Consider the following 20,978-nt stretch of genomic DNA (forward strand, 5'->3'; position numbering starts at 1 on the left):
TTCGAGTACCCTCAAGACAATGTATTATATTTTCCTATTGTCATAAAATCACAATTAATCTTGATCTTGAAAGTAATGTTTGTAATTCATGTACTACAGCATGTGTGTGAAACGTTGCACATCAATTTGCAGTCGTAGAATTGTAGAACTATTCAAAAGTAGTCATCACAATAGAACCCATACCCAACTGTCTACCGCCGCAATACAGCAGTACGCGATGACCGCAGATGACTGATAGAACCCGTACTTTGATATCACGAGGGTCCATATGGGGGGGTGGGGGGCACTATAAGCATCCTGGATATAATAGTCCATTTCTGTGTCAATCTTTGATGAAATTTTACCGATTTTGTTGATTTTGTATTCATGAAAATTTGGCCTGTTTTGAAATAACGCCTATAGCTTCTGGAATTAAATTTAGGTAGACAATGGATATTTGAAATGAGTAAACACACTTTAGGTCAACACAATATAAATCTTTTATTCAACTTTATTGCCATATAACATTAGATTTCATCTTCTTTCAGCATTAAAATAATAGAAATAATTTTTTTCCTAGAAATATTTTTTCCTGAATAATATATAGCAAAATCTCAATCATAAAAGAAATATAAACAATCCATACATATATGTGTACACAAGTGTATACCCTATTTTGCTGTAATACTATTCATAAACTTATTTTACGTTGTTGGTATACATAGGATAACATATTCTACTGTTGTTAGTTCATTAACAAAGAATAATAATAACAAATAACACTATAATAAAATTTCATTTCATAGAAATCTGATTGTGTGCAATTTTAACAAATAAGGTTAAAAATTCAAATATAGACTCAATGCAGCTAAAGCTATTGTTATTAGTTTGTAGAGATATAAGTGTCCAGTTTTATCAACTATTTCATACAAAGTTTTTAGTAAGAACTTTCAGTGAATTTTGAATACAAATTTTTTACTTTCACTTAAAATTTGAGCTGCCTTCTTTCATTTTGATTATGTAAAGATTCCATCATCAATTGTAAACATCATACAAAATATATCATGCACTTTGACTTGTTTTGTTCATTCATTTCTTTATTTATATAATTAAAGTTTTGTTGTTGATTTTATTGCTTTTTGGTTGTTGCATAGTACATTTTGTTGACATCATTACGACGTGGACATAAAATCTCATCTTTCTGCCAGGTACCCACAGACTGCAATATTACTTTAAAAAAAGGTGACTTATTACAGCAAATGTCAGTAATCCCCAAAGTATAGGCACACTTCAGATATCCAGCTGTTCAAGACATTCTTAAGAAGGCCTCGATAATATTGCTATTTTTGATGACACACAGCTTTCAAAATGTTTCTGTCTAAGAGTACCTGGTGGAATTATGAGAGTAAAGGTTACATACATTGACTTTATTTGTGATTGTCTCTTGTTGTTTGTAATAACCTTCTGTTTGCTTGTATGTATGCATATAAATCTGCAGAACAAGTACAAAATGCTTTATTTACGTGTCTCTGATTTATACAAACTCAAATGTAAGCGCTTACAATTACAGTTTTGATGTCATACAATTTTCCAGAAGGCTGTGACAGAAGGTCTCACTTATTACGGTGATCAAGGATCTAACAAAACCTTTTCCATTTCAAGACTGAATTTTGCATACTCCAAGAACTCCCTCAGTTTATGATTGCACAACAATCCCACAATAAAACTGACCAGGCCTAAAGACAACCAATATGTGGAATCATCATGGGTACATGTATTGAAAGGTTGCAGTACCCCCTGTTGAATGTTCCTGGTACTGCAATACTAGGGTAATGATGGGTTGCATGCAACATAACAGTTGTATATCATTGTTCAGCTGTCATCCAAGTTTCCTCTTACAGTCATTTCTGGAACAGCACATTGTCCCAGTGGGTGACCGTCCCTTCCTCCTCCCTGTGAACCTGGGACGTGTGGAAGGCAGGACCACTGTTTTCCTTCTGGTGGAGAATTGAAAATAAAAATTGTGAGATTCAAATTTTTTATTGTAATACTTCATCTTGATTAGGACTACACGACATGATAGTATGTCATAGGAACTGAAGCGTGTAAGATCATGTTCATGTGTATAAAAGGAAGACATTTCATAATACGTACGTACTAGTATGCATGCAGTTCCAATTTATCAAACAGTTGCAGTTTGTTTGTATTCCATTATACCAGTTAAACCGACTCCAGGTTTTTACTAAAAATTTTACCTGGAAGGACCCTTACTCTTTTCGATAAATATGGTGGGTATTTACGTCCAAGAGAAATCATATGCAACACCTGTTGCAATGTTGAGCAAACATCCTTCAGCTACCATATCCACATTATGTTTGAGATTTCTGTTTCCATATTGTTTGGCAAGATAATGACTTAGTTCACTCAAAAACTTTATTAGGTAGACTAAGTGGCATTTTCTGAAAACTACAACCTTCTGCTACTACTTGCAAAAAAGTTTGAATATGTTAACAGTTCTTAAAAGGCCTTAAAGCATAAACTTACAGAGTTTCAAAGCAAATTAAAGCCATTCAACTGTGTATCTACAATTCAAATTGCACACTATTAAATCATTCAAGGGTCTGGTTCTTAGCAAATGGAATACGAATCTGTGGCAGCTGAATAGCAAGGGAGACACCTATCAATTATCTGTGGTACTGCAGGCAGAACAACCTACAAAACTGGGGACAGCCCCAACAGCAGGGAGCTACTCTACTAGTATTTCAACTACCATACACATTATTAAATGTTGAGTGCCAAGCAGAGAAAGCAGTACAGTATACTGAGTACCATTTGCAAAATCTTTGGTAACTTGACCAGGAATCAAATTAACTCTGAGGACCTACCAAAAACAAGACTTTTTGACTATTGACTATTGACACAACAGAAGGAGGCTGTTGCCTGTAAGTTCTGTTTCTGAGTCTATGTGGGCGCACACTCCAAACCCTTCCAGTAAGACTTGATATGAAAAGTAAGTACTCGTAGATTCCCACCTGAAGAGCAGCAATGATTTCAAGTGTTGTAGCGAGTAGGTACGGAGCCTGGATGGTCTGTAAAGCGAGGATGTCCCGACTCCCTGTCTCAGGACTGTACACTTCATACTGTAGATGGATTCCTTCTTTAACATTCGTCCAGCTGAAACCACAATAAACAAGAAGTCAATGAGCTCATAGTCATACCTGAGAAATATTTGTGGGACTTTTGTACAATTCTTAATGCATATAGAGCTTTAACATGTTACTTGGAGATCCTCCCCTTCTTCCCTTTTTCAACGCAAGGGGTTGTTGGTTGTCCCCATTCTTAACGGTTACAATGGTGGTCATCTAACCAGCGGTCCATGGACAATACCAAACAACTGTCAGGATGGGGATGTCCACCTGGAATGCTAAAATACCAGAAAATCCAGCTAGGAGGCAAAAATTGCTATGTTTCTATATGATATCAATAACTCACATACCAAGATTCAAACCAATCCCTCAAAATGATCTTGAGTGGCAGGTAGGTGTGAACAAAAACAAAATCACTTTCACTGTCAGTTATTTGACTTTGACTTAGAACCCGTTCTGGCCTATTTACTCATTTGAAGGATCTAAAGGAAAAATCAACTTTTACAAATCATCAAGTAAGAATGAGGCCTTGGAATTTCTATACATCCGGTCAAATTAAAGGCCTTTCTAACACCTCTTAAGCATTTCAAATGTTATTGGAGTGACTCATAAATGTTAGTTGTAGAGTTAAAAGGGGTATGAATAAATCATGTTTATGACCTTGTTATTCTGCTCCACACGACAGACAAGGTCGTATCCCCGGTGACAAGCCTCAGGCCACTTAACGTCACATTCAGCTCGATAATGGTTCCAACTGGGATCTGGGAAAACAATTATCATGATTATCGTTTATCACAAATTCTTGCCCGAAGGCTACTAGTGATTGCATGTAACATGAAAAGGATCGATGAACAATGTAGAATATCAAGGATGATGATTATTCTAACTTATAGTTATTGGGTTTAACCTTTTCTGAGATAGCGGAAGACTAAAGAATCCCATGGCCACTTTTTTCCAATGTTTGGGTTCAGTGATGTTACAAGGAGACTAAAAACGGAAAAGTACATGAATCTCTACTTGTACTGGATCTGCAATTCTGCAAGGTTGTAATGTTTGAAAGGAAACATTTGAATCAATCTTATTAGCAATGCAACTCGGCATGGCAACTTGTAAACTGAATTGTGTTAAACCTGTTTTGCCCTTCCATTATTTACATGTGTAATATAATTAACAAAAAAGCAAACAAACAGATTCTAACCTTAAGATTGTCCACACCAACATCTCTCTCCACGATGACATCTCTAAACCTGACAGAAGAGTAGTCTTGTAAAGTCTGACACAACTGTACATATCTCCCATGGAGGGGGAAGCTGGGATCGCAGTATTCTGGACAGAATAAAACAAGAAATAAGAAAGAATCCTAGGTTTAACAATCTCATGACTGAAATATCTCAAATTTCTTGTTTAGGCCACACCATATTCAATTCTTGGTTGACGGAATTTAAAAAAAAAAGCTAGATTGCAACAACTTTCTACTGTACTTGTTCCTAGTTTGACCTGTAGAAACTGTGATATAATAGCGCAAACCTTCTAGTTTAGACCTCTGCTCTGGGCTGGGATGTAGTTTTCCTGCAGGAAAGAAAATCCCGTTTCAAATAAGATCAAAGCTGATTATGAATGCACGAGTGTCTTAAAAATTTAATGCACACCAGTTTATTTAAGGCTTAAAATATGTCATCCATTACATTTACTTCCTGTGGCCTTGCTCCATGGTCAATCGTCCTCTACCAATTGCATTGTGTCATGATCATGGCCCATCATCCTTAAAGGGTTAAATTCACAAGTCATGTTGTGGCCTTAGATTCAGTATACAATGTAGCTCAGCTGCACAAGGGTTGGATATCAAACTCAGGCTTGGTTTAGGCACACGTTTTTGAGTCGACTTGGAGTCGACTCAGGACTCCGAGAGCCACTCAAGTAACGTTTTGTTAGTAGGGAAACTCCACCCGAGCAGCCCAAAGCTCCTGACACACAGCTAAAAGTCAACTCCGAAATTTTGTGTGTAAATCGGGCCTTCCCTCACATCTGCCTGTGCCTGCAGATATCAAACTAAGGCTTGGTTTACACATGTACACATGTTTTTGAGTCGACTTGGAGTCACTTACTGACAGGACTGCGAGAGCCATTCAAGTAACGTTTTTTAGTAGAAAATGTGTGTGTAAATCGGGCTTTTAAGTCTCACCTTCCCTGACATCTGCCAGTGCCTGAAGGAACACTCAGGACTGTGCAAGGAGAACCCCATAGACTCTAGCTAGGCTGTGTGTGATCATGAGGAGATTTTGGTAGCTACTAGTAGCTAGGTCACTCAAGTAACTTTATTTAGCAGGAAAACTCCATTTCAGCACTACCAAAATCTCCTCACACACAGACTAGAGTAGAAAATTTGTGTCTAAATCGGGCCTAAGTCTCACCTTCCCTAACATCTGCCTGTGCCTGCAGGAACAGCAGCCGTATGGCAGCTGTGTCCACATTCCTGGACAGCAGCTGTTCCTCCCTTGCCAGCTCAAAACACCACTTCTGTATGGTCAGACCTGGAGACAAGGGGGAGGGGGCAACTGAGTAACTAAAGATAAATTACAGGTTGCATAGCAAAACCTTTATTGGAGCCGTTGGCATGTGTGGTGGCCGCCATCTTGATCTTGTGACGTCACAGGGTAGCCATACCATTTCATTGGGAGGGGTGTTTTGGGGGGTCGCTAGCGTTCTCTCTATTCTTAACAAATCGGCACACAACTCAGACATTAAACTAAAAAAAAAAGAAAAATTCAATACCAATTCATATCTATAAAACTAAAAGACCCCTTAATCGCTAAACAAACATAGTAAACCGGAAGTATATGTAGCACAAATACTTAACTCTAGTTATTATACTAGTTAATTTGGTAACATCTACTAACATAATTCCATCAGGTTACATAATTCCACCACCCTGAAATAAAAGATACGTCCAAACAGATCTCCACCCCAATGTCCTCCAGTATAATACAAGTTCCTGTATATCTATACTGTGCATACAGCACTAGACTAGAGAGCACTGCAAGTTGTTTTTCAAAGTTTATGCTAATTGTGGTTATATATGCATGTTACTGTAAGGTATTTTATAAGGCAGATAACTTAAAGGTGTATATAAAGTATTTTCACTCAAATTTAAAGGGACACTGATTTAATACCCAGAGGCAAACACAGTTTTTTATTAGTAAAGGATTTTAAAACTAGTAGTTCTCCCGACTATAACTTATATAAGATAAAAGCTATGATAAGCTTTCAGGTGGCATCCGCCATCTTTCTTTATCCTATAAAGAGGAGTCATGTGACCTAGGTGTCAAAGTTCACCCAGGTCACATGACTGGACGAGGCTATTTTTATCTCAGTGAATGTAGCTCAAGCGTTGTTTTAGTTAATGCAAATTAGGGACACCAGAATGGCAGTCAGCACCTGCTTGCTTGTCTGGAGAGGTCAGTCTGCAAAAGCCCAAAACTGAGATCTAGACCACCGCATATATTGTAGGATTTACTGTTACAGTATGGAACAGCAGTTTGTATATTTAGTACAAGCCGTGTGAGACTGCACTTAATAGGTGTAATCCTACAATATGCACCAGGGTTCTGAGTATTAAGTGCTTAGAACGTGTGGCTCTCCTCAAATATGGGGACATTAAGCTTCAGAAAGACTGGAACCTTTCCAATGTGTTGAACCTACATAAGGGGAGTAACAACGGCCTGGATCGGAACTCTTGACCATCACAAGCCAGTCTTACTTATTACATTCAAATAAACCATGGGCACACAAGGGAAAAAAACAGAAAAACAGACTCAGGACCTGCATACACTCACTTAGGTAATAACTACTTTGACTCACCTGTAGTGAAGGGTACTATGTCCTGGTCTCGTAATCTGTTTATTGGTGCCTCAATACATTCAAACAGTGAGAAAAGAGAGAGGTTTTCTTCATGTATACCTGAAAAATACATAGCATTGAAGACATGCCAAAAGCATCACAGAGAAGTAAGATACTATAGTAAGGATAAGCCTATTACTTTTGAAATAGGATATAAAGAAACGCAAATTATGCTACCAAGGAAAGTTGCCGGGGGGCCCGAAAATGCACAATGTAATCATTTTTTCAACAGTTACTAGCTAATGATAAAGAATAAACTACATACAAGTACTAAATCTAGGTAACTTCTTGAGTCATGCTATTACTGTTAACCGCAACTGCCATTACTCTGCTACAACTACCATCAAAATCGAAGGTATCAAAGGGAGTTTGGATATGAATTAATGAAAGTACATATTTTGAAGATATTGTTCTTACTTTTCAAGAAAAGCAATCAACTTACCTAAAACCTTTGCCACTTTTTGTAAAACCTCTCCAGCAGTTGACTCTTCTTTCACTGAGACCTGATGAAAAAAAATTGAAATCATCAAAATTCAGATGCAAAAATTGAAATAATGTCAAACCATTAACTTGACTTCAACTTATAATAAAAAGATGGCTCCACCATGAGGTCTCGGGAAAACCCCCAAAGCAACATTGTGAATGTCTGATAAAATCCCAAAGGCATATATAAAATTATTAATTCACACATTGATCCAAGCTTCTTGTATAAAATTATAGTGTTGATAATAAAGGCCACAAGAACAGTACTTCTCTAGTAACATATTCTAAAAAGGGAACTCAAAATCTCAACTTCTGAATAAGAAAAAGGGGTTCAGCTTCTTTAAATGTTTCTGAAAAAGAAGATAAATTCTATTAATATTTGTTTATTCTGTTAGCTTGAAAATGAGATTGGACACAAGGCAGCAATTGCATTACACAACAAATATATGTTGATAACCCTCTGAGTATCCTCCAGATAGATATAAATTTATCCCTTTTTGATTCATTAAGTTTTTCGGTGATCTTGACTATTATATTTTGCAGTATGTTTTGCCCTGGATTTCTGGCAATCACATCCTATGACACAGACACATACATGTAGATACATACATCAAGAATGGTAGTTAGATACATGTCTGGAGCCATTGATTTATTCAGATACTGGCCATGGATTAAATATTTTTTTTTTGTTACAAAATTTGGTTGATTTCGCTTTGTATTACCAAGGAGGCTTAAATCAACTTTAAGCCTCCTTGGTATTTACCGTGTGGCTTTTAAGAAAATAGCACCTGCTTCTGGAGTTAGTCCCCCTTTTCAACAAGTTGCAATCAGACTATTCTACTTCTAGGCATATTTTAGTGACGTAAACTAATCGTGTGAAAATTTGTTACGACATTCAGGACTTGTGTAAAGTCCACTGGCACATTTATGTAACATTATCTCTGTCTAAGAGAATGGTACGTCTTTAAATTATAATGTAGCGTTTTAACTATTTATGGTATCCCAAATCGCTCTGCATATATTCTAAAGGCATCACATCATAATTACAATGCTTTCATCATGGTACACTAAACAGATGTAGAGCGCTAAAAGGGCGTGCTTTGTGTCCTTTTGATGCCAGCAGACTGTAACAGAAACAACAATGTCTCTGCATGCAGGAAGATTAGCCATTAATGGCATTAGTGTCAGGTGACATCACCGAGGGAGAGACATGACAACACTTTAAAGGTTCTCTTAATAAGTTAAACCACATTTACCTGTATTGGTGACGACTCCAGGTCCAGAGTACGCACAGAGACCTTCACAATGTTTCCTAACTCCATTTTGGTTCCATAATAAGGACAAAACCCTCTCAAGAACGGCTGTTGAACAAACAGTGTTTCACACGACCCGCCTTTCTTCGGGTCAACTTTTGACCCCTCTTACTTCCGGGGTTATAGGCCAAGGAACAAATTTGCCCCGCCCACAGCGGTATGTATTCTCCAAGCAGATGTTGGGTTAGAAGGTCCTAACGTTCTCTTGAGTGGTGGCAGTTTTGGGCTGGTCCAAAGTTGAAATGACGTCACCTAACATCGGTCGGACAACTGTCACCCTGTGTACCCTGTCCGAACTTGTACCATGAAGTCATATAACTTTATAGAACGTTACACTCGACCATGTATCAATGACTAGGAATTATTGAACTTTCCAACTAGTTATCAAAATGATGTACTTGAACAGATTTGATATCAGATTTGAAATCTAGAAATAGTTATGCTAACGTTATATGTATAAATTCCGATTAGGGAAAATAATGGAGGCATACAATTTCTGCTACCATGCATCTATATAGTTGATGACCCGATGGAAAAACTAAGCCTTTTAATCTACATGGTTTGTATTAGATTACGTGTATCTATTTCAACAACATTAGTTTTCGTGAACATTTTTTTCTGGAGTTATCCTTTATTCAGTTCCTAAGCCAAAAAATCATACTAAACACCGTTTTCTCCATAGCAGGACATTGAAGACAGGAAATGAGATGTAACGTTTTACAACTTCTGCCGCTCTACTTTAGCTGCCATAGAGAGTTCCGTCGCCACCCTAATCCAAGGCCGTAAACACACCCCGAGCGGACTAAGCTGTCTGGGCGGGCGGTTATCACTCCCAGAGCTGTAGAGATATCGGGAGAGCCCCCGATGGTATATTTTCCAGGCAAGGGAAGCCGATGATGTGGAAATAACAGGACGTTAGAAACACAGACCGGCAGACAAACAGACAAAAGGAGACACACCGGAAACAATAATTCAATTCACGATGGCGAGAACACTCATGTTGAATCGTGTTTCTTTATTATCATTACAACCGGCAAAAAGGTTCTTAAATCCACATGTGCAACAACAACAAAAAAACTTATAACACATACAACAACCTTTTAGTTAACACACATAGTGACTACAGTGAACTATTCTAGCAGAAGGAAATACAAAGAACACAGTTTTTGTTGAATGCGACACAATAGACAGGACTGAATAGTAAATAACTTAGCCATTTCGAAAAAAAATTATATAAGCAGCACTTACACATCAACCTAAAACACATGCAGGTCAAAATCTGACACAGAGTTTCGTCTTTTAGAAACAAAATTTATACGAAAAAAGCTGGCTGGGGTGTAAGTCTATCATCACTTAATAACATATACAGCCCTAGCATAATTCGCGTATTTTTTCAAAGCTCCGAAAGGCAGAGAATGCTGTGGAAAATTAGCATAATGCATAAGTCAATATCCTATACATAGCCTGAATGAATGCCTTATTTTTACGGTACTAATGCGTTCCTACTCAAAAACAATCCCCCAAATCGGTCCTTACGACCCACAACTTTATCTAGATGCAAAATATAGGCAAAAAACTGTAGTTCTTTCGGTCACGTGATTACACAGCTACTGTATATTTAACCTCCTTGCTTATACATACTACTTATCATACACCAAAATATACTTTGGTTATTGCAGATTTAAAAAAGCCATGGTAGCAAAGATCCCTGACAATGGTACAAAAATGATTTTGGCTCATGAACTAGCTACCTGTTTTAGAAAAAGTGTAAACCCTGTGGCAGTAACAACCATACTATTCACCAATGCATACTGTAAATGCATTTAAGTTCACGTGGTTTTTTTTTCGCACTAAGGCAAAAACGGAGTGTTTGCGGTGGTTTTAAGCTCGCGGCAGCGCTTAAGTCACATACTGCTACAGTGTTGGACAAAATGTTCGCGGTGGGTCTAAGTTCGCGGTGAAACAGCCGCCGCGAAAACCGCGAACATAAAACCACCGCGAACATTTTTTCCTTTACAGGTAACTACTTCTTGTAGTGAGAGAATGTTCTAGCGGAGGGGTCCTTGCTGTCGGTCCACTTGGGCGTCCAGTACACGGGCATCAGGTCGCCCCTGCCGGGGTAGTGCCTCTCGAACACCTGTCGGTAGTAGTAGGCCTCCTTGGACTGAGGAGGGTTAACGGCAAACCTCTTCTGCGCGTTGTCCATCATCTCATCGGTAACCTGTACAAAACAGAGTGACAGCAGTGATTGCATGGTGTAAATTATGATTGGTCGTATGGTTTATCAACTACACAATACACCAATTTGACTGCAAATGTATATATTGTCCATACCTAGGTCATCATGTTCGATTTACGACTTTTATATCTAATATCCCATTACCCCTTAACAGTTTTGGAAGTCTTGATTACCTCTGCGATCATCTTCCCACTTACTAGCTGTCACTCAAATAACTGCGGTTACACACCCACCCAAATACACACACACACACACACACACACACACACACACACACACACACGGAGACCGAAAACTTAAATTCCGCACACGGAGTCAAAAACTCAGGACATACCAATCTATGGAAAAATGTAGTTTAATACCTTGTTCTGGGCATACCAATCTATTGACTGTAGTTACCTTGTTCTTCACAAATTCCCGCATCGTCAGATGAAGCGGGTTGTTCACAGATGACGTCCCGTCGCTGAAGCCTTCCTTCGGGCGCCACAGGATCTCCTCCGGCAGCAGGCCCGTCCCGCTGAACGCCTCCCGCAGGAGGAACTTCTCCACCCCGCCCCGCGATCTGCGCAGCTCCGGTGGAAGGGACAGGTAGTAGCTGGTGAAGGTGTGGTCCAGGAACGGGACGCGGACCTCCAGGCTGGGGAAAATAAGCTCATCTATCTATTGACCTCTTTGTACACGTTGGGGAACCATGAATAGATAAACGTACCAAAAAATAGACCGGAACTTAAATTCAATCAACCATATCTCCGTTGCCACTTATTCCAATGTACAGTATCATGCATCATTGGAAAACAAATTAATCACCTTTATAATGACATTTAATTTGTTATGATTCTACGTTAAAGGGGCAAAACAAAAATGCCAAAACAGTGTCTAACGTTGGCAGGAGTCTTGGGAAACTTTGCATCTTTGTATGTGACCAACCAACACAAACATCCAGACACTTCCGAAAATAATTTCATCAGGTTGGTAGAATATAGGATATAGGAGATTCTTTTTACACGACCAGGTAATCCAGACACTGTTTACTTACCATTTGGATTTCTGTTACCATCATTCTTTTCTTTCAAATTCTAGAATTTCTGTTACATTACATTTGAAACTTAATTATACTTGAAACTTCTAGTTATTCTAACCTAATTTTTGAATTTATATAATTACTTCTGGATGGTTCCCTCACTGTATTTATTATTTTCATTTTCATAAAAAGAATTAAAAAAGAAAACAACATCCAGACACACCAAAAAATACAAGAGAAATTTGCTTCCTACCCGTGAGCGGCAGTGGTCCTGTCCGCCCGCAGCACGTCGAACAGGTGGAGCTCCTGTAGCAGCCTCCGTCCCTCCGCGTCTGCTGCCGCCGCGGTGGGAGCCTGTCGTCAAAAAATGTGAACAACGTTCGCGGTCCGGTTTTAATTCTGTATCTGTTTCATTATAGCCGGTATAACTGCCCTAGCACCGGTGTAACACACCAGGTTTTGCATCTGTATAGCAGGTGTTGACAGCCACTCGAGGGAGTAGGGCGAATCTACATAGTGTCATTTCAGTTCATCAGTTCTGCAGGTATAGCAGGTATAACCGCCCTAGCTTCAGCGTAACACCAGCCTCTGTATCTGTGTCTACATGTATATAGCCGGTTAGCCGGTATAACAACCATGGCTTCAGCGTAACACACCAGATTCGCCATCACGCACGTTACATAACTTTAAACGATCTGTAACACCTATTGCTTGTACATTCAGCTCTAAGCGTTATTTGGATTAGCTGGTGAGGTTGCCCCAGCTGTACCTGGTGGCAGCGAGTTCCGCTCTATGATAAGTCTCGAAAAAAAAGGATTTTGAAACACACATACCTTGTTGAAGTAGATGTAACCCTGGGCCAGTTCGTCTGAACCCTCTCCGGAGTAGATCACCACGGAGTCCGTTTCTCTCTGAATGTAGCGCGCCAACAGGTAGTTACCTAATTGGGAAGAAATACAAAAGAAGCTATTGGCAGTGGTCACCCGAAACCTGGAAGTACATTCGATATACTGTTCACTTTTCATAAATTATATCTCTGTGACATAGTTTTTTTTTTTCAAGCGATGTTTCTTAGATTTTGAACACTAACCCATGGAGCTCCTGATGGAGACGACGTCATAGCTCTCCAGACAGTAGATGATCCCGTCGATGGCGTCCAGAGCCTCCTGAGCCGTCATGCTGACCTCATGATGCTCCGAGCCGATGTGAGCGGCAACCTACATTTGATTTAAAAACATGCCCATCGTTAAATGCTAGCTTGTAGATACTTTTGATCATCATCTTTGACTTTCCATGTTAGATATTTAATGTACATGTACATTACCTTTTTTATTTCATCTGTAACGCAGGGCCCCACTGCACTTAAAGCAGTGTCAATTACTGAGCTGGCGGGCAACCCAAGGTAAAGATGACAGAAAATAAATGAATATTTTAAGCGAGATAAGCTATATTTCATTAAAAAAATATATGTCCGTCAGCACAAATGAGCTTCTAAATACTTTTGATTCTTTGATTTTCCATGTTAGATATTTTAGACGAAGTGAGCTACATGTATGTATGATTCTAGAAATACATGTCCGTCATTATAAATGAGCTTCTGAATACTTTTGGGGAGCTATGTGTGAAATAAGATTAATAGATTTAAAAAAAAAAAGATCTTACGTGACCGATCCGTTGTATTTTGATAAGAGCAGTGTTACCTTCCTAGCGGCAGCGATGTCCGGACTGCCCTCCATGCCGATGCTGTAGGTCTGGATGGGGTAGGTGATCCCGGCCTTCCCAGCGTTCTTCGTGAGCAAGGCTGCTATAAGACTGGAATCCAGGCCCCCTGGGTTAACAAAACCATTAGAAAGACAATTTAGATCAGCTCCGACAAACTCAATATGGAGACAGGAAGGGGCAGACTTGTCAGCGTTGCAGTCGAAGCAAGCAGGCTGGACGCCATTTTGCAGTATATATATATATACAGAGAGAAATGTACGTTTCAAATGTTTTCACTTAAAGACTAACAATTTGGGTAATATTTCAAAGTCGAAGACCCCAAAATTGTAAACAGTTTTAGTTTAGACCACGTTTTATACATGTGTTTCGATTGTGTTTCAGTTGCCTACATTTCAAGTTTGACACATTACCCACAACGAATCTCGCTGGTTGCGCACTTGGAAACATGAAACGGCTTATACCCATGTACCTGATAGCAGACAGCCAATCCTCCTTTCCGACATCAGCCTCTTCTGAACGGCCGCCTCCAGCAGCAGTCGAATCATGTCCAGATGACACTGATTTTTGGTCACTGCAGTAAGAAAAGCAATAAGTATAAGTACTTTGATGAAGGTTAGACATCCAGGTAATAAGATACACCAAAATAGTTACTCAAGCAACTGGATACATTTTTGAAACAGTCAAGACGCGCATCTGTTTCAAAAATTAATCCAGTTGCTTTAGTCAATATTTTTTGCGTAGCCATAAGTACTGTTAATGATAACAATGATAACAATGGTAACTTCTTTGAAAATCGATAGCTTGAAGGCTAGCAAAAATGGCACACACCTTGGGTATATAAGAATTGAAATAGAATATACAAAACAAAATTGTGTAACAACTATTCGAAATCTATCTCTACTTTAGCGAGCAGTTAGTGGCATATTACAGAGCCCCAACCTTACAGTGAATGCAGAATATGTCACGAATCTCTCTTATTATTCAACATGTACGAATTACGTACCAAGAGGCTTGGCAATGACGCTGTATTTCGGCATGTCCCCGATGGTGTGGAACCGTCCATGTTCCTTCAGTGTTGTCCTGCCTGCGTCATTCATATCGTGCACCTCATAGCAACCAGGGGGAAACGCCTTGATGGGAGGACCTGCATCTCCGTTCTTTGTTTTCTTGAACATGTCAATCAGACCTGTGTTGTGCCAAATGACAAAGAAACTTCCGTAACCACCAATGGTAATCATAGATCAAATTACTAACTAAAAGTACTGTCGACTCCGCCGCTGAGATGTCGCCAAAATTCGATTATTGGTCTAAATGTATGTGCAACACTTAACAAATGCTTTACTTGTGGCTATACGCACGGACTTATAGACTACACTATGCACTACATTATCTGATGTATTTACATTGCTATTGAAGTCACTTTCTTTATTGTATATTGCATGAATCTTACTGTAAAACGTGCATGAAAGGAAATAAGGGAACGTTATACTTACATGTCATTTTATTATTATCCAAAGCGCAGGTAGATATGCTTTCTCCCGCCCTTCCTTGGGCACCATTCTTTGACAGTCTAAAACCGGCTTAACGGCTTAACCCTGGACTCTAATCCGCGGTCCTTCCCTTCTCAAGCATAATTTGGGCACATTGTCAGTAGATGGAAACCGTTGTGCCACCAGCTGATTCGAGTTCAAATATGTTCTTTGATGTTAAAGTATGACTTGTAAGACTGTAAAATACGCAAACTTGCGAAGTACACTTCCTTTTAAATCAATGAAATTCGTTTGAACTACTAATGCGGGGTTGTTTTCTTTTTCCGTTCATATGTCGCTTAAGATATCCGGTCCCTAGGCAGCCAATCATGGCCTCCTGATCTTCTACATCGTATAGTTGATAAATAAATAGATTTAAAGAATAAATAAAAACGGTTAAGTGATATCCATTAAGCCCGATCCAACTGCGCACGCGCAGGTTGAGATAAGGCTTATGTCTTATAAATTGCTGTTCTCTAAATGTACTTACGTGTTTTGTTTATGTCTCCTGGGTCTTTTGTGACCTTTGACCTGCGTATGAAAAGGCCAGTGGGGCTTATCTCTCAGAGCCTTTACCTTTGACCTGTGCATGCGCAGTGTGATCCGTAAAAGGGCTTATGGCGGACGCGCACAGTTGCAGTCACGTGCTCATTTTGATCGATAGCCGGCAGGATTCGAGGGGGAGATTTTAAAAGAGTAGGTCAGATTGTACAAGTGGCCACCTCTATATAAGGACCGCCTGGCCGAAGTGATCACTTTTTGGTGGTCTCTTAGACAATGTTCCCAATGGGACCCATTAAGAACCCTGACTAAGACTTAAATGAGTAAGTCTCGTGCTCAATTTCATCCACAGCCTGCGGCAAGATTATAGGGAGGAAGGGGAGAGAGAAAGCATTTAAACCTGCGGATGGATAACACCAACTCACCCTTGACCTCCGAACACACGGCTAAAACGCTGTCCCCTTCCGTCACACTGAACAGGGGACGCACGCCAAACGTGTCCCGCGCAAAGCAAACCTTTCGAGTAAGATCGTCAATCAGAGTCTAGCGTTACATTATTCCATTTCAACCGAGCGAATCGGTGCCATTTACAAACTTTCACGACAAGAAACAGCTACCATTCCAACTTACTATCACAGTTGACTTTTAGTTTACATCGAAAATGCTGTACGTTTTTCACTTCAACCGTGCAAATTGGAACCATTTACAAATTTGACATAACGAAAATATAGTTTGATTTATCTTTGAAAGATCGTTTACAATTTACGACAAGAAATAGCTACCATTCAAACTAACCATCAGATTCCTTTTAGTTTTCACCTAATAAAATGCTATTCTTTTTTTTCCACTTCAACCGTGCAAATTGGTACAACAAATTTGACATGACGAAAATGTAGTTTCAGTTGTCTTTGAAAGGATTATTTCACGATAAGAAACGGCTACCATTCCAAGTATATATCACAGTTGCCTTTTTGATAGTTTTCATAGAAAATTCTGTACGTTTTTCACTTCAACAATTCATAAATTTGGCGATCGCTCTGTGCTTCCTTTATTTAGAATTGTTACTTTTAATTACGACAAGAAACTTCTACCATTCCAACTATTGAAAACAGTTGTCTTTCAGCTCTTACAGGAAATGGTGTCATATGGTCGTGCGGCGGACTCGTGCCTAATGGCTATCGTCAAAGCTTTCGTCTTTAATCTTGAAAATCCATGTTGTCATTGCCTCAATAGTTTTCGTTTTGTTTATTCATAGATTACATTTCTTAATGTGATTTACTAATGATAATATCTATGATCGTTTTATTCTTATAGATGATTAACAGACCAATACAAGAAATTGGTGGATATATGGGGTAGTGAAGCTCTAGTTTTGATCTATAGCTAGCACATATTCTATGGACGATTTCTATGTGAATAGCCCTTCGAAGTTCCCACCTGTTTCCTGTTCGTGTCCAGGAGAATGAAGGCAAAGACGCCATCTAGCTGCTGCGCTGCAAACTGCACCCCACCCTTCTCATACAAGTGCAGGATGATCTCACAGTCACATTCGGTTTCACAGTCAAACCCAAAGTGATCACGAAGCTGAAAACAACAAGTAAAGTCAATTGTGTTCTCGAAATTAATGAATATTGATATTTTGTGTAAATTAACCCAGATTGGAAGCGCGTCGCGAAATGGGGTTAGAGTGTTAGACCCAGCATCAAAAGGCTCAGAGTTCAAACCCCTGACATGCCCCGATGTTGTGTCCTTGGTATTTTGCACGTATTTCTTCACTGCGCTCAGGTGAAAGTGAGCTTACCTAGCTTGGGTTGGGTCTTGATTTCTGATCTTGATTTACTGCCGCTTGGCAAAACTTTACGATCATCTTCTAACTCACTGACTTCATGCATGCCACCCTGCTGACAGTGTATTTAATTAACTGTGGGCATATACCAACACATACCAATACACTCACACAGGAAACAAGACAAGCTAAAGGAGTTATAACAACTATGCATATTCAACAATCTGTTGTAGGCACATGGTTTATAAAGTACATCTATGAACAATACGAACAGCTTTATTCCTATTTCCGCGAGAGTTGCACTAGGTTGCATCAGTTTCCATTATGGCATATAAAAGGATTTAGAACTTGATTTCTATCCCTGATATTGAAGCAAAGTTGCCATCTTACGGGATTACGGTCACGAAACAGGCGTCTCGCTGTCTTTCTGACCTTCTGTGACACGAACGGCGAGTGATATAGTCACGCTATGGTGTGTATGAATGCGTCATAGATTACCATTGTTGTTATTGTGTGTACCGACTACTCTATCTTCGCAGCAGGGTGATTGCGATGAGCTTGCAGTTGGCAGGACTGAGTTACAAGGATCTGTAATGACAGCCTTTCTTTCAGTGCGAACTCAGGTGACCTCAATACGAGTGTAATGTCCCCAAATGCAGCCATAGGTCTGTAAAGTTAGGAATAACACTGGGAAGGACCCGTTAACTAACTGCATACAAAACATCATGGAAATCTACCGTTAAAATCCTTTGTACTTTTTTTATGAAGAAGACCATTGATCAGAAGAATTTTCATCCCAACACCTGCTCTACCGAACGGCAAATGTGATGACTTAATGACGCATATAATGAGGAGTACAATTGACTGTGGGCTTATAGAACAGGTTGGACCGCTCCTGCTAACCTTTGTTTACGGAGATAGTCCAGATTAAAAAAATACAAAAACGCTTTCTTACGCTAAGAATTGAGCTTATTTTACCATGTAGCTTGGCTCTTGACAAAAGATCTTCTGATCTAGCCTCCACCAGGCCTTCCTACGAGGGGTACTGATGGTAGAATTCGGCAAAAAGGCGAATAATTGGCCAGTAAAGTCAGTCCACGGTAAATTCGACATTTCCCCGCGCCTGTGAATGAAACCCTCCGGTGGCCAAACTTATGATTATCTGGCAAATATTTTACCTATAGCCGGCGTGGTTAGTCTGGTAGAAACTACTTCTTACCTGCTTGTGGTTGTAGACCTCCCCATTGCAGCACAGCCACAGATGCGGGTATTTCCTGATCCGCATGGGCTGCATGCCGTGTTCGCCATCGTTGATGCACAGGCGGTGGAACCCCAGCACACACCGGTCAAAGTGCCGCACGCTCTCCAAACGGAAACAGTCGGGACCTTAAGGTGGAAAGGTGCTCTAGTTAGGGTTGTTGACTTGGAATCGAAACTTGGGAAAGGCTCTTAACATGTATTCCCTCATTCTATTCCTCTTGACCTATAAAAGGATGGGGCGCAGTTTGGTTCTGTATGCATGTCATAGATTCGTACTTGTTGACTAAGGGTGAGTGTTGACTAAGGATATAAAGATTTAATTTGTGTTTGAATCCCAATTTTGTGCCATGGGAAAAAGGTAAACAAATGAACAAACAAACAAACCTCAGCTATAATTCTTAGGTCAGAGTTGATGTTTCATATGAACCACTTGCTAGAGTGCATCACCTCTGTGCTCTGTATATTCTGTTGATTAATAGAAGAAGAAAAAAACACAACAAACCTCGATGGGCGATCCTCTGCGCACACGAGCACTGCTCTGCTACGTTCTCCCCGCTGCTGAATAACGCCCAGATACCACACATTGTCCAGCTATTATATATAAAAACAAATAAAGAAAAAGGCATTTTTCAACATTCCATCGAAATAACTAGTACAATACAATACAAGACTACTGCTGAACGACGCCATACCTAAACGGTGTCACCATTCTACAAATTACAATGAAATCATTCTACGTCAGGAGAGAAGACGAGTAACATGCTCTGCTTTAAATTCTGCAACTTACCGTTGAAAATATTCTGACTAAAGGGAGATCTTCTTCTCGAGTAATGGTCCCGGTGAATACTAAAATGTTTATCTCATGCAGTCTTACTAACGCTAAGCTGTCACAACATAATATGCCTTTGTTATGATCAATGACATTATATAAGATGTCCTTGTTATGATGCACACCGGTGGGGATGATGACTGGATGCGATGAATTATTTAGTGCTTTTGTTGGTGTAAGCGATATCATTATATGACGTCCCGAATGGTGACGGGTGGAAAGTTACAGAAACGCTAGCTGTGCGCTGATTGGTTGAAGAGAGAAAGGGTTCCCGGGAGAGGTCATGCGGTGTGATTGAGGTCAGGGTGATCAGGTCGAGCAAGGACATTATATAGGATGTCCTTGGGTCGAGTGACTAGGTAACACATGAAGTACAACACATTTTTTTGTATGTATGATTTCTTCTCTCTGTCCACATATTCTTGTATCGTGCTCCTCTTTATTTTAGTTGCGTCGAATAAACCTAGTGGCTTAAGAGGACACAGGATTGAGAGGTTATGGGTTCTATTCCTAGCATTTCTAGCCATACGTTTTGTTTGTGAAAGGCACTTTACAAGATTATCCTCACTAGAACGAGTACAGTCAAACCTGGCCGAGCAACCACATTAAAGCAGTCTCGTCCATTTTAAATAATAAACTCAATACTGTCCTCAGCAACCATTTCCCTCAATCCCCTGGAGTGGTTGCTGAGGATAGTGTTGACTGCATTTCGGACTAATGCTTGTGAAGAAATGTAGTGAAAGGGAATGGTTGAGCTCCACCTTCTAATGACGTGCCCTCGATACAGTCCTTTAGTCCTTATCTTATATAGTGGCATCGAATGACCTCGTGGCTTAAGAGGACACATGATTGAGAGGTCACGGGTTCTATTCCTTGCATTTCTAGCCATACGTTTTGTTTGTGAAACTAAAGGATTCTACAGTATCCTGAATCTGTCACAGGAGCTTGAGTTAACATCGACCGCTGCTATTGTTAGTTTCCGTGTCCACTTTCCTACAGTTCATCTCTTTATTGAAGACACAACGATGTTACGTAGAAGCGTTTCTTTCTCCAGTTTTCAACAAAAATGCGCACGTGACACAAAATACGTACAGAGTCCATCGGTAAATAAAAGCGTGGGCATCGACAGCGAATTTGTTTGTGGCCCCACAGTACATAAGAAAATGCTTGTGATGAAATGCAGTTAAAGGAAAGGGTTTGGCCCCGTCTTCTTATGACGTGCCCTCTATACAGTCCTTTATCTTAGTGGCGTCGAATGGCCTAGCGGCTTAAG

The 20,978-nt window shown here is 39.8% G+C and overlaps 2 protein-coding genes across 2 annotated transcripts; both read right to left on the reverse strand.

Annotated features, from left to right (window-relative positions):
- Positions 1-461: 461 nt before the first annotated feature.
- Positions 462-7,317, reverse strand: LOC136441183 (uncharacterized). The gene is made up of 7 exons (XM_066437321.1): positions 6,984-7,317; positions 5,537-5,656; positions 4,653-4,694; positions 4,324-4,451; positions 3,786-3,886; positions 3,012-3,153; positions 462-1,976 (listed from the first exon to the last, which is right to left on the reverse strand). The coding sequence occupies exons 1-7, from the start codon at positions 7,093-7,095 to the stop codon at positions 1,881-1,883; spliced, it is 741 nt and encodes a 246-aa protein (XP_066293418.1). The 5' UTR covers positions 7,096-7,317; the 3' UTR covers positions 462-1,880.
- Positions 7,318-10,454: 3,137 nt separating this feature from the next.
- Positions 10,455-20,350, reverse strand: LOC136441177 (asparagine synthetase [glutamine-hydrolyzing]-like). Its single transcript, XM_066437303.1, has 13 exons — positions 19,664-20,350; positions 19,379-19,467; positions 18,836-19,002; positions 17,268-17,414; positions 16,256-16,346; positions 14,804-14,986; positions 14,270-14,371; positions 13,779-13,906; positions 13,169-13,295; positions 12,912-13,018; positions 12,332-12,432; positions 11,457-11,694; positions 10,455-11,039 (listed from the first exon to the last, which is right to left on the reverse strand). Exons 2-13 carry the CDS (start codon positions 19,458-19,460, stop codon positions 10,842-10,844), a joined length of 1,671 nt encoding a protein of 556 aa, XP_066293400.1. The 5' UTR covers positions 19,461-19,467; positions 19,664-20,350; the 3' UTR covers positions 10,455-10,841.
- Positions 20,351-20,978: the final 628 nt, after the last annotated feature.

This window comes from Branchiostoma lanceolatum, chromosome 9 (genome assembly GCF_035083965.1).
Source record: "Branchiostoma lanceolatum isolate klBraLanc5 chromosome 9, klBraLanc5.hap2, whole genome shotgun sequence".
Taxonomy (NCBI): domain Eukaryota; kingdom Metazoa; phylum Chordata; class Leptocardii; order Amphioxiformes; family Branchiostomatidae; genus Branchiostoma; species Branchiostoma lanceolatum.

What these genes read in the sequence shown, in the direction of transcription:
- LOC136441183 (XM_066437321.1), bottom strand. Translation starts at nt 7,095, where the DNA reads ATGTATTTTTCAGGTATACATGAAGAAAACCTCTCTCTTTTCTCACTG. An exon ending in GCAGAGGTCTAAACTAGAAG is followed by an intron (nt 4,452 to 4,652) that starts GTTTGCGCTATT and finishes TATTCTGTCCAG; the next exon opens with AATACTGCGATCCCAGCTTC. An exon ending in AAATCATTGCTGCTCTTCAG is followed by an intron (nt 1,977 to 3,011) that starts GTGGGAATCTAC and finishes ATTCTCCACCAG; the next exon opens with AAGGAAAACAGTGGTCCTGC.
- LOC136441177 (XM_066437303.1), bottom strand. Translation starts at nt 19,460, where the DNA reads ATGTGTGGTATCTGGGCGTTATTCAGCAGCGGGGAGAACGTAGCAGAG. An exon ending in TGGACACGAACAGGAAACAG is followed by an intron (nt 16,347 to 17,267) that starts GTGGGAACTTCG and finishes CTTACTCGAAAG; the next exon opens with GTTTGCTTTGCGCGGGACAC. An exon ending in ACATCGCTGCCGCTAGGAAG is followed by an intron (nt 13,296 to 13,778) that starts GTAACACTGCTC and finishes AATCAAATGTAG; the next exon opens with GTTGCCGCTCACATCGGCTC.